The sequence below is a fragment of the Narcine bancroftii genome, chromosome 3, assembly GCF_036971445.1.
Source record: "Narcine bancroftii isolate sNarBan1 chromosome 3, sNarBan1.hap1, whole genome shotgun sequence".
Taxonomy (NCBI): domain Eukaryota; kingdom Metazoa; phylum Chordata; class Chondrichthyes; order Torpediniformes; family Narcinidae; genus Narcine; species Narcine bancroftii.
Genome location: NC_091471.1, coordinates 287,976,236 through 287,988,671, shown reverse-complemented (window position 1 = coordinate 287,988,671; position 12,436 = coordinate 287,976,236). Strand labels below are relative to the sequence as shown.

General features: G+C 44.2%; 1 protein-coding gene across 7 annotated transcripts in view; it reads right to left on the bottom strand.

Moving 5' to 3' along the window:
* Positions 1-12,436, bottom strand: part of LOC138758911 (zinc finger and BTB domain-containing protein 7A-like) — a 167,689-nt gene that overhangs the window by 8,682 nt on the left and 146,571 nt on the right. For all 7 annotated transcript variants that reach the window (XM_069928512.1, XM_069928510.1, XM_069928509.1 and 4 more), the window contains one exon: positions 4,066-5,220. In XM_069928512.1, the coding sequence (XP_069784613.1) occupies positions 4,066-5,210 (1,145 nt within the window). In that variant the 5' untranslated portion in view covers positions 5,211-5,220. The remainder of the gene's footprint in view (positions 1-4,065; positions 5,221-12,436) is intronic.

Below are 12,436 nucleotides of genomic sequence, written 5' to 3'. Positions count from 1 at the left end.
GCCATAGGCAGACAAAGATCTGCCATTATTATTGCCTGGCGCTTCATATAGTCAGAGAAAGAGAAGCAAAAGAGATTCCACTCATCGTCTCCGAGTGTCCTTGCATTCACCTCCAGCACTCCCGCAGCCTCTGCAGCCGCACAAGACTCCAATTCAGTTCAATCCGTCAGCAACTTGTGCCTGGGTCCAAACCTATGACATGATTAGGAAGCCTTCAGTGGCTAGGGCCCTTTGGGAGCACTTCTTGCCCTCTGCACCCTCTTGAATCCCAGTTCCAATACCTGGTTCTCATGAGCCAGTCTTCAGCAGCCCGTGGCCTGTGATTCCTTTGACCTCATCAACAGCAGCCCGTGGCCTGTGTGGGTTCGTCATCCGCATCACCATCAGCTCTCCACCTCTGCGTGTCCTTTGGCTGCAGAGCTTCTTGCTGGTCCACCACCATAGTCATCATCCTTGGGTTAATCTCCTCTGCTTCTCCTTCTCATTGGGGTGTATCCTCCCCATTACTGGTGCCTTGCGCCAGTCCACTGCTCCCCTGGAGACTAAAACCTCTTGAGGCTGCTGCCAAACACAGGCACTGCCATCTTGGGCCCAGACCCCAGGGTCGCAGGTTTTTACATAAAACACCGTCAGCTTCCTTAACAGGCCATTTAAAGGCTGTACGGAGTTGTTGGCAGTCAGACTGGGCAGTAGGAGCCTTTGGGAGAACATTGTGTTTCCACCTCACTCCCATGGGATCCATGGTGAGTTGGCAAGTTATTACAAAACTGACTGGGCCATAGAAGACAGTGGGTAGTGGTGGAAGGATGGTACTCTGACAGGAGGCTACAGAGGTCAGGGCTGGGACCCCTGTTGATTGTGACAATATCTCAATGATCTGAATGAAAATGTCAATGTTCTGATTAGTAAGTTTGCAGGTGACATGAACATTGGTGGAATTGTGGACAGAGAGGAAGATGATCAAATGATAAAAGCTAGATTCGTTGGAAATCTGAAAGGAGAAATGGCAGATGGAGTTTAATTTGGACTCGTGTGTGGGGTTGCATTTTGGGGGACATCAAATGAAAGAAGAAAAGTATTCTGTAAATGGCCAGACGTTTTGGAGCATTGATGCAGAGGAAACGTGGAGTGGAGGTCCCTAGCTCCCTGAAAGTGGAGCATACGTACAGGGTGCTTGACTTCATTGGTTGGGCATTGAGTCCGGAATGTCATGTTACAGCTGTATAAAATTTGACCTTGGCCGATTTGGAGTACTGCATACCCTTCTGGTCACAACACCACAGGAAAGATATGGTGGCCGTGGAGGGCTGCAGAAGAGGTTGCTTGGATTTAAGTTTATTAACTACAAGAGGTTTCCTGTAGACATCTGAGGAGTGACTGATGGTAGTATATAAAATCACAAGAGGTAATAAATTCCCAGGGTCTGATGTCAGATCTGATCTGATGATCACAATTCAGAGAAACTCCTTTGCACCTGGCACATTGCAGCAGCCACGAGGAAGGCACATCGACATTTCGACTTTCTAAGAAGCCTGAGGAGATTTAGTATGTCGTCTAATAATATCTACAGGTGAACTCTGGAAAGTACACTGACTGGTCACATGACAGCACGGTTTGGGAATTTGAGCGGCCACGAACGTAGAAGGCTGCAGAAGATAACAAACATGGCCAAGCACATCATAGCGTCCGGCCTCCCATCCACTGAAGACACCTACAGTTTGTGAGGCGCTGGCTCAAGAAGTAGTCAACATCATAAAGGACATATAAAGGAATCTGTCTCAGAGCATCACCTTGGTTACAACCTCTTCTTGCCACCATCTTTGCAAGGAAGGTACAGAAGAATTGATAACTGTAAACTGTAGTCCAGGCTGATATTGTTAATATTGACACTGATAATGTTGATAACTGTTTGAGTTCGTTTGGAAAACCATAAATAAAATAAAAGGTAGGGAAGCCTGATGTTCAGCATCTCCAGGTTCAAGAGCAATTATTTTCCAGCAGCTATTGTGCTCATCAACCTCCCCGTACTACCCTCATTATAAACTACCCTCACCATACATTACCACCCTCACCATAAATTACTATCCTCACCATAAACTACTACCCTCACCATAAACTACCCTCACCATAAACTACTACCCTCTCCATAAACTACTCTCTCCATAAACTACTCTCACCATAAACTACTATCCTCACCATAAACTACTACCCTCACCATAAACTACTACCCTCACCATAAACTACTACCCTCACCATAAAACTACCACCCTCACCATAAACTACCCTCACCATAAACTACTACCCTCTCCATAAACTACTCTCTCCATAAACTACTCTCACCATAAACAACTACCCTCACCATAAACTACTACCCTCACCATAAACTACTACCCTCACCTTAAACTACTACCCTCACCATAAAACTACCACCCTCACCATAAACTACCCTCACCATAAACTACTACCCTCTCCATAAACTACTCTCACCATAAACTACTATCCTCACCATAAACTACCCTCACCATAAACTACTACCCTCACCATAAACTACCACCCTCACCATAAACTATCACCCTCACCATAAACTACTACCCTCACCATAAACTACCATCCTCACCATAAACTACTACCCTCACCATTAATTACTACCCTCACCATAAATGACTACCCTCACCATAAACTACTACTCTCACCATAAACTACCCTCACCATAAACTACTACCCTCACCATAAACTACCACTCTCACCATAAACTACTACCCTCACCATAAACTACCATCCTCACCATAAACTACTACCCTCACCATTAATTACTACCCTCACCATAAATGACTACCCTCACCATAAACAACTACCCTCACCATAAACTACTACCCTCACCATAAACTAATCCAGGGGCTCAAAAAGATCTAACTAATAAAAGCACAAAGCTGGGGAAACTCAGCAGGTCGAGCTATGTCCTTTATCTAGCCAAAGCAAAAATACCTAGCTGATATTTCGGGCTTGAGCCCTTCACCACAAAAAGACCTGTCTGCCCGATTGAAACAGCGCTTATTTTTTTCTTGTATTAACTGTAACTGAATATTTCTTTGGTTTAGCTCTTTCCACACTGGAGTAATTTTGATAAATTTTTGAAATTCACTCCCCAGGAGGGCTCTGGGGAATCTGTCACAGAGCATATTCAAGACTAACATCAAGACATTTTTAGGTATTGAAGGATATAGGGGATAGTGGTACTGAAATAAAAGATCTTACTGAATGGTACAGCAGGCATTATAAGGGCCAAATGACCTCCTCCTGCTTGTTTAGAACATAGAGCAAAAGAGCACATAAACAGGCCCATTGGCAACAAACATGATGCTCTTTAAACTAAAACTCTACTGCCTGTATGATATATTCATGTGTCTGTCTACAAGTCCCTTAAACACTATTTTTTTGTGCTCTTACTGAGCTGATGCAATAATTAGCTTTCCATTCTGTATTGAAGTGAGCGATCTCAACTACTTAAAATCCTGGAAATGGTTTCTAACCAGACCCAACAATGTTGACTTCCCCCAGTATCTCTCTTCTTTCCCTTCCTCTCTCTCTCTCTCTCTCCATCCAGCTCCCCACCCACTTCCCTTCCTTCTCCTATCAGAGAGTTACCTTTCTTAGTGCCCTGCCCTCTCTCCCTATCACTTCCCAGCTTCTACCCTCCCAAATGTATCCACCTATTGCCTCTTACCAGTCAGCCTGCACTCCACCCACTCCCCACTTCCTCCCCCTTCACCCCTGCCTGGGTTCGGCACTCCTGATAAAAGTTCCCAGGCCCAAATCGTTGACCGTCTTTTCATATCCAACGGACGCTGCATAACTTGCTGAATTTCTGCGCTAGACACCCCCCCCCATACCCCCACCCCCACTGATTTTCTTGCAGATTTTCTTGTTTACCTAGAAATGGCCTGTGTTTGGTTTCAGGAGGGGTTAAATCTGACAAGGTTCTGGCTTTGAATTATCACAAGCTGCAAAAGAAAATGAAGAAAAAGGAAAGTTTAAAAGCTCAATATTTGAAGTACGAAAGTTTACCTTGTGAATCGGACGCTGCAGATGTTACACTCGTACGGTTTTTCTCCTGTGTGAGTTCTGATGTGACGTGGTAGTTTTCCAGCTCCCTGAATCACCTTCTCACAGATTGGACACTTCTGGAATGCCTTTGCTCTCACTTTCTTTTCCCCTTTCTTTGTCCACGAGGAGTAGCTTTCTTCCATCTCGAGGGAAGGGTTGAAAAAAGACAAGTACGATTCAAGATCGTTCTCCTCTTTTACCAAGTTCTTGGTGTCGTATGTTTCATCCACTGAGTTTATAATCTGCTCGAGGAAGGCTCGGGAGGAAAGGGTGTGTTGGTCTTCCTTGGTGAACTCCGGTTTTACCTCTTCAGCTGGGGGGAAGTTTGGATGCATAGTTTGGTGTTCCAGAAGCCCCTCTTCCTCAGGTAGGTGAAAATCGCCGTAGTCTCCATTCTGAGAGGGGGAAAAGGAAGGGCCAGTGCCACCTTCTCTTTTGAGCCACGCCACGGGTTTGTCCACCGGTTCAGTTGGCTGCTCGTTCTCTGCCATTTCCACATAAGGCCCTTCTGCCTTCTGTGCCAGCTCTTCGCTAACTCCATTTTTAAAGTGCACTCGTGGAAGGTCTTTCATTTCAAGACCTGCCCATTGGCTGTCAACATGTCCATTTGCCGGACTGCTTTGGAAGTATTCTAGATATTCTTTTGCTCTAAGGAGGTTCTCCTGATCAATTTGATCTACGTAATCTGCCATCTCCTTGTTGCTCAGGGCATTCGATACAAGGAGGTCGTGGCAGACGTTGCTCACACATTGGATCTCCAGTAGTCTCGCCGCGTTTAAAATCTCATTTACATTCGAAGTGCTTATAGTCAGGGTTGCCGTGTATGCAAATTCCAAGAGAGCAGAAAGCGCTTCTGCCGAGACAAAGTCTATTTCGTAAACATTCTGTTGGTCCACAATGGCGCCCAGTGTGAAGAGTTTCTTGAAGTATTGACTGCAGGCTGCAAGAACAGATCGATGGGTCTGAAATTCTTGACCGTCCACTATGATAATAACATCGCAGAGATAACCATAGTTTCTCTGCTCATTAAGACAACTGAGAATCTCATTGCTGTGATCTGGGAACGGGATACCTATTGGCCCATCTACTCCATTGGCCATTTTCATGGACAAAAGTCTGGAAGGGAAACAAATGAGAAAAAGCGTTAGACATTAATAAACAGAAAAGACATGCATTTATACTGCACTAAGTCTTAACAGTCAATTGTGGAGTGAACTCATTGTGAAGGCTTAGAAGGACATCCCTCAAACAGCAACGTGATAACAAACTGATAATGTTTCCTCTTCCAAAATTGTTTTGACCTGGCCACCATGAAAAACTTCCCTATTATATTAACGTTTGGGATCCTCCACACCACATTGAAAAGCAGGTAAGAGCTCAGTTTAATATTTTACTATCTAACCCTCCAAATTCTTCAAGTTAAAAATGAAAGCTTCTGAATCAGACACTGAATTGCTATTAATTGAGATGTGGCTGAACTCTAGATGACAAAGCTGTGGTATGTTACAGCACTGCACACCTGTTCTGAAGCACCCACATGCCTAGAAATAACACCAGAAGGCCGGGATGCACTGATAATCATTGAGGTGTGTCTGGAGATCCTTTGATTCCAAATACATTTCACAGAGATTGCTTTTTCAAACCTTCCCCGACCTGTGATCTTCAAATGACTTTGACAAGCTCATATCCATTACCAAATTTAAGGCTGACGAATGAGTAGCTATAACCGTTGGTGGGACATTTAACGGGGTGGGGGGGGGGCCACAGTTAGCATATCCTAGCAGCTAGCACAATGCTATTACAGCGGCCAGCGACCCAGGTTCAAATTCGGCATTTATATGTGCTACCCATGTCTGCATGGGTTTCCTGCGGGTGCTCTGATTTCCCCTTAAAAACATATGAGGAACATAAGTTAATTGGCGTATTTGGGAGGCTCAGGCTTATGCGCTGGAAGGGCCTGTACCGTACCGAATGGACTGGGGAAAAAAAATCAGTACAGCATTGAGGTTTCATATCCTCTGTACTGCATTAACTTACACAGCTGAAAGAAGCAAGAGCCGAGAAGAATTTGGATCCAGCTGGGATGCTCTTGTGTCCTGCTCTGCTCATCTGTTCTCAACCATTCCACGTGCCTCACCCCACCCTTCAACCCCACACTTGTAACTCAGTGAATTGCAAGCTGCACTTATCTAGCAAGACGGTAGCAGCACACACGATGCTGGAGGAACTCGGCGGGTCAGGCAGCATCCCTGCAAAGCGATTCCTGATGAAGGATTAACGGCTTGAAAAGTTTGACTGTTGGCCTCGGTGGATGCTGCTCGAGCCACTGAGTTCCTCCAGCATTCTGTGTGTGACACCAGTGTTCCAGCATCTGGCATCTCTTTTGCTTGCCTAGTTAGCCTGTGATGGTTTTGAGTTCTGCATTAGAAAGTGATCATCCTTCTACTGAAGATGAGCCAGAGTGGAGGAGAGTTTAGTGGAGGGCAGAGGCAAGTTCTTTTCGCACAGAGAGTGGTGGGTGCCTAGAGTGCATTGCTGGGGGGGGGGGCGGTTTGGTGGAGGCTGGTACAATGGGGACATTCAAAAGAGTCTTAGACAGGATGTCAGAAAAATAGAGAGTTATAGGTGTGAGGTCGGCAAGGATTGTGGAGTAGATTTATGTGGGCCAGCACAATGTGGACTGACAAGCCTGTAGCGTGCCTGTAGTTATATGCTCTAAATTTGAACTTAAGTGGAATCAATTCTTTTATCTGGAGGTGGTTAACCAGATGGAATTTGTAACCACAAAGTCCAGGACATCGTATGAGGCTGTTCAGCCCAGTGTACCTGTGCTGGTCAAGGAAGAGCAGCACACAAAGTGCTGGAGTACAGCCAATGTTTTGGGCTGAAACCCCTTCATCAGGATTGCTGACTGTCACCTCCTGTGGATGTTGCCTGACTTGCTGAGTTCTTTCAGCATCATGTGGGCTGCTCCAGTCTCCCTGCATCTGTAAACTTCTTCTTTCCCAAGATGTGAAAGGAATCATCTCACCTTGCCACACTCTTTCTCCCCAACTTCCGTCGCATGGAAGGCACACGAGGTTGAAAACATGAATTTCCAAATTCAAAGACAGTTCCTTTCATGCTGTTATCAGACTCTTAAAAGGACCTCACATTGGCACAAGGGGATGTCCTTTCACTGTTTAACAATACTTTTCTCTATATCCTGCACCCTTTGACTTACTATGACACTACACCCTGAGCTATTGCTTTATTATTGCACTACCTGCTATACTTAACGTATAGGTTGACTTGCCCAGATAGCACGCAAAACAAAGCTTTTCACTGTATCTCAGTACATGTGACAATAAATAATTCAATTCCCCGTTACTCTAATCCCTCACAATTTTATACAGCTCTTTTCCTCTATTCCAATGCAAAATCTCTAAGCCTGGCCGCAGCCACAACTTTCCAATCCTGGCAACATCCTTGCAAATCTCCTCTGCTTCTCCCCAGTGCAATCGTTTCCAAGTCACCAAGCAATGACCAGCATAGATGCTGAAGTATAAAAAATTTTGCTAAACATTCTGTGACCTTAAAATGGATCATCAATTGCATGAATGTTCTATTGTTATTTAACACACAGTACATGGCATTTTAATGACCTAAAATAGTTCTTTCCGCATTCAAGATAGTGCAGGAAGAGTCTTCAGAAAGAACCTCCATATGGCCATAACATGAAACTACTTAGTGTTGGTTGAAGAGCAACAGCAGTGAGTTGTTCATGATGGATAAAGCCATTAACTGAGGTAAATATCAACAGGGGCCATCATAGAATGTTACCACAAAACACAAGGCCATTCATGTATGCTCTTTGACAGAGAGATCCTAAAAGTTCAAATTCTCCTATTCTACTCCCTTTTTATTGCATTGCCTGCTTCCAATATTTATTCAATGCTCTTCCAATGAATCTGTTGAATTTAATTCCATCATCACGTCAGACGGTGAATTCACAACATCGGAGAACGTCTCCTCATGTTATAACTGGAATTTTGCCAATTGCCTTAAATACTTGCCCAAAAGCTAATAAACTGCTAGAAATCTGAAAATGTTGGAAATATTAGCAGAGGTCTTGCAACATCTGAGGCAAGAGATACTTTAGGTCAGTGATCGGAATTGGGAATTGGGAAAAGCCAAATATAAAATAGGTTTTAAGATGCAGGGTCAGAGGGAGGGGAAGAGTATGCAAAGGTCAGGCTGGAAGGCAGGAGTGATGACAAAAGAGTGACTGTGCAGAGTGAAAGAGGGTGGTAAAGAGATTTAGGGCAAGGTCAACTTAGAACTGCTGGAGCAGAATAATTACGTGGAATGAGCAAAGAAAAAAAACAATGATGTTGGAAAAGTAAACTGCAAAAGCTGGAATAGCCAGAGATCTGAAAATTCATTAAACTCAAGACCGAGTGTGATTTGCCCTGGTAGATCTTGCTCCTCAAGCTTCATATGAGGATAGCAAGTTGCTGAAGACAGAGAGATGAGTGTTAGGAGTTGGATGGAGAAGTGATGTGATAGACGACTATAATTCCAGGATTCACACTTGCAACAGAATGGGTTTTCCACAGAGCGGCCACCCAATATCTACAGGTGTACTGTGGGAGATATATTGAAATGTTGCATCATGGTCTGGTCTGGAAATCTGTCTATCCAGGAATGTGGAAGGTTCCAGGAAGTAACAAACACAGCCAGATCCATCACAGGCTCCGACCTCCTACCCATTGAATGCATCCATGTGAGGTCCTGCCTCAGGAAGGCAGCCAACATTATAATGGACCAACATCACCCTGGTCACAACCTCTTCTCGCTGTTACCTTTGGGCAGAAGGTACAGAAACCTGAAGACCAGCACCTTTAGGTTCAAGAACACTATTGAATGTCCCCTTTATACACCAATCAGGGATTGCTCCCACACAAATAGACTGTCTGCACTATTGCAAAGTCACTTTTTTTGCAGGATAACTGTAAATATTTATGCCTATTTTGTATTTATTGTCTCTTTTTAATTCAATTAATTATATTATTGCAGCTGCTTTAGCTTTTTTGAATATTGTTTATTTTCACAAAGTATCTGTTCAGTTGCCACGAGTAAGAATTTCAGTGCGGATGTGCATTATGAAATGTGTATGACAATACATTCATTATCTGTGTGGTTTCTCCAACATGGACAAGATCACATCAGGATAAGTGAACGTAGCTGGGAAAATACCAACTCTTCACCGAAAGAGTCTGACAGCACGGAGAAGAGGCGAAAGGTGTTAACACAAGATGCGGTCAGGGGAGGAGAGTTGCCCTGATGAGGAAAAGCAGGATGGAAATGTGAAGTGAAAGGTGTCCAGAATTCTACAAGAAAATATTTATCTGTATATAGTCCAATAAAACAGCAGCACGTTAATGCAACATTATTACAGCAGCAAGAGCCTGGGTTTGAATCTGATACTGCAAGGAATTCTTCCTGTATCTGCTCTGGTTTCATCCCACCCTTCAAAAACCTATGGGGATTGTAGGTTAATTGGTGTACTTTGAGGGCACAAGCTTGTGGGCCTGTTACTGTGCTGTATTAACAAATTTAAAAACATCCTTGGTTTGTCAAATTTCCTCTGAACGTTTTGTCGCTCCACTGAAAAGAACAGCACATCCCTTGTTGCAGATGCTGGAATCCGAAGCCAAACACAATCTGCTGGAAGAACACTGGGTCGAACAGCATCGATGGATGAGGGAAAAAAAACAGTCGAGTTTTGAGCCGAATCCTGTAATCGAGACTGGTTAAATATAGTGGTTAAATCTGCATCTAACCATTCTCAATAAAGGGTTTTGGCTCAAAACATTGACCGTTCTTTTTCTCCCACTGGAGTTCCTCCAGCAGACTGCGTCCAGCTTTACACTCGGTAATGAATCCATACAATGACAACCCAATAGTGACATAAGGAGGTTATGTTTGTGAATAGGGAAGAGACCACACTTATACAAACATTATTTAGAATGCTGATGTCTTGTATTTTCTTTACTATTATACTGGCGATCGTGTTGCTCACTTTCTTGAACCACTCCATACTTCTAATAAATGCACAAAATTACTGGAGAAACTCAGCAGGTCTCACCCCGACCTTAGGAGGCGAGGATATCTAACCAACGCTTCAGACCTGAGCCCTTCGACAAAGTATGAGCAAAAGACAGACAATGGTTGCTGAGGGACCTGCTGACATTCTCCAGCATGTTTGTTATTTTTCTTTCTTTTTTACAGCACAGTGACAGGTCATTTCAGCCCACGAGTCCATGCTGCCCAATTTATACCCCAGGTACGTTTTGAACGGTGGACGGAAACCGGAGCCCCCCCCCCAAAAACCCACTCAGACATTGGAGAATGAACAAACTCCTTACAGACAGCGTGGGACTCAAACATCGGTTGGGACCCGATCACTGGTGCTGCCCTGAATACTTCCTGAATGAACTTCCTGAATGAACCAGATGAAAACTATAAACAGTAGTTCAGACCCAGTCTCGTCAACCTGAATCCACTTGGACAAAGTTATCACAGTCACAGTGTCCGCAGACTTCCTTGCTTCACTCCATACTTCTAACGATATGAGAAAATGCTGGTAGTGGATGTTAAGGATGTTTGAAGATGAGTCCTGGGAATTTCCTGAATTACTCGAGGAAGATGGGCCAATATTCCCCCAGTTTTTTTGTTTCTTCTGCAACTGGTAAAAGTGCACCAGAGACATTAGACTCTCCTGCTGTCAAGCAAGTTCGAAGGTGCATGAGGTCCCGCTACTTAATGGGCAGCGTTTACCATGATGAACCTGCCAGTCTTCTCTTTTGTGTTGTCATCTTCACCAGACCCCTCCACCTATTTGCTATTTGTCATTTTCCTGCTTGTTCAAACATTTGATTGTGAGCTTATTGTCATACACACAAGTACATGGTACATCTGCACCAATATTTTTACTCGCTGCACATTTGCTCTTTCAAGAAAATTTGAGAAGTTCAACAAAAAAATGTAAGATGCCTTTACTGTAATGAAATATTCCCAGGTGCCCACCAGCGCCCTGACGGAATGAAACAGGCAGTCATGTAAATATTATACAGCATGGCAACAGAACCTTCAGTCCAACCCGTCCATGTCCACTTGAGCCAGTTACATGAGGAGACATTAGGACAACTGGCTAACAAATATACAGTAACAAGGGCTGAGATTTCAGTCATCTTCAATGAGGAGAGAGGAGGAAAGGGGTGGAGAGGTTGAAGAGAAATTACGAAGCTCAGGTTTTTTTGTCAAGTGACAACACTCAAGTGGATGGAAGCCCTGTGGGGAGTGAGATGGTTAAAGGTGCAGGGAGGGGCAAAGCTATGGAGAAATTCAATGGCTGAAGGGGATTTGCTGAAAGGATCATGGAGAACCAGCTTTAGGATGCAATACAATTCTTGGAGGGTGCACTGCCTCTTTATTCTTCATTCGAGGGATGTGGGCTTCCCAGGGCGTGCCAGTGTATAGGAATCTGAAGGTAAACACAATTAGCTGGAAGAACTTAAAGGAGCATCAGTCTTGATAAAGAGTTTTGGTTCAAAACATCAAACCATTCTTTCTATTCTATTTCTTCCATTGATGTGGCTCGGCCACTGAGATCCTCCTGTTGTGTCAGCATTAAATTTGCCTATGTAGAACACAAAAGTGCTGGAGAAATATCGACGGTCGCGCAGCGTCAAGTCAGGTTTATTGTCATCTGGTTATACGAGTACAACCTAACGAAAGAGTGTTCTCTTGTCCTTGGGGCAAAACATGCAGACACACGAGCAGACATAACACACATACAGACAAATAATACGTATGCAAAAGAAGTCTTTCATCTATACAAATAAATAAATAAATATTGTTTTATTCAATGTGAGAGTCCCAGAGGGTTAGTGTGAGCAGCTCCCTTTGGTCATTCAGCATTCCTGCTGCCCGTGGGAAGAAGCTATTCCTCAGCCCGGTGGTGCTGGCCCTGATCCTCCTGTATCTCTTCCCTGACGGGAGCAGCTGAAAGATGCTGAGTGCAGGATGGAAAGGGCACTCAATGATTTTGCCACAGGAAGGAAAGATGTATAACCAACGTTTCGGGCCTGAGCCCTTCATAAAGGTATGAACAAAATGCAGACAGGCGCCTGAATAAAATGGTGGGCAGAGGGGGTGGAGCACAGGCCCACAGCCAAGAGATCAGAAGTAGGTATGAATGGGAGTGCAGAAGAGGAAAAAAAAAATGCTGGGAAGTGATAGAGAGAGGGGTAGCTCTCAGAATGCAGAGGGAAGGGAGCGGAGAGCT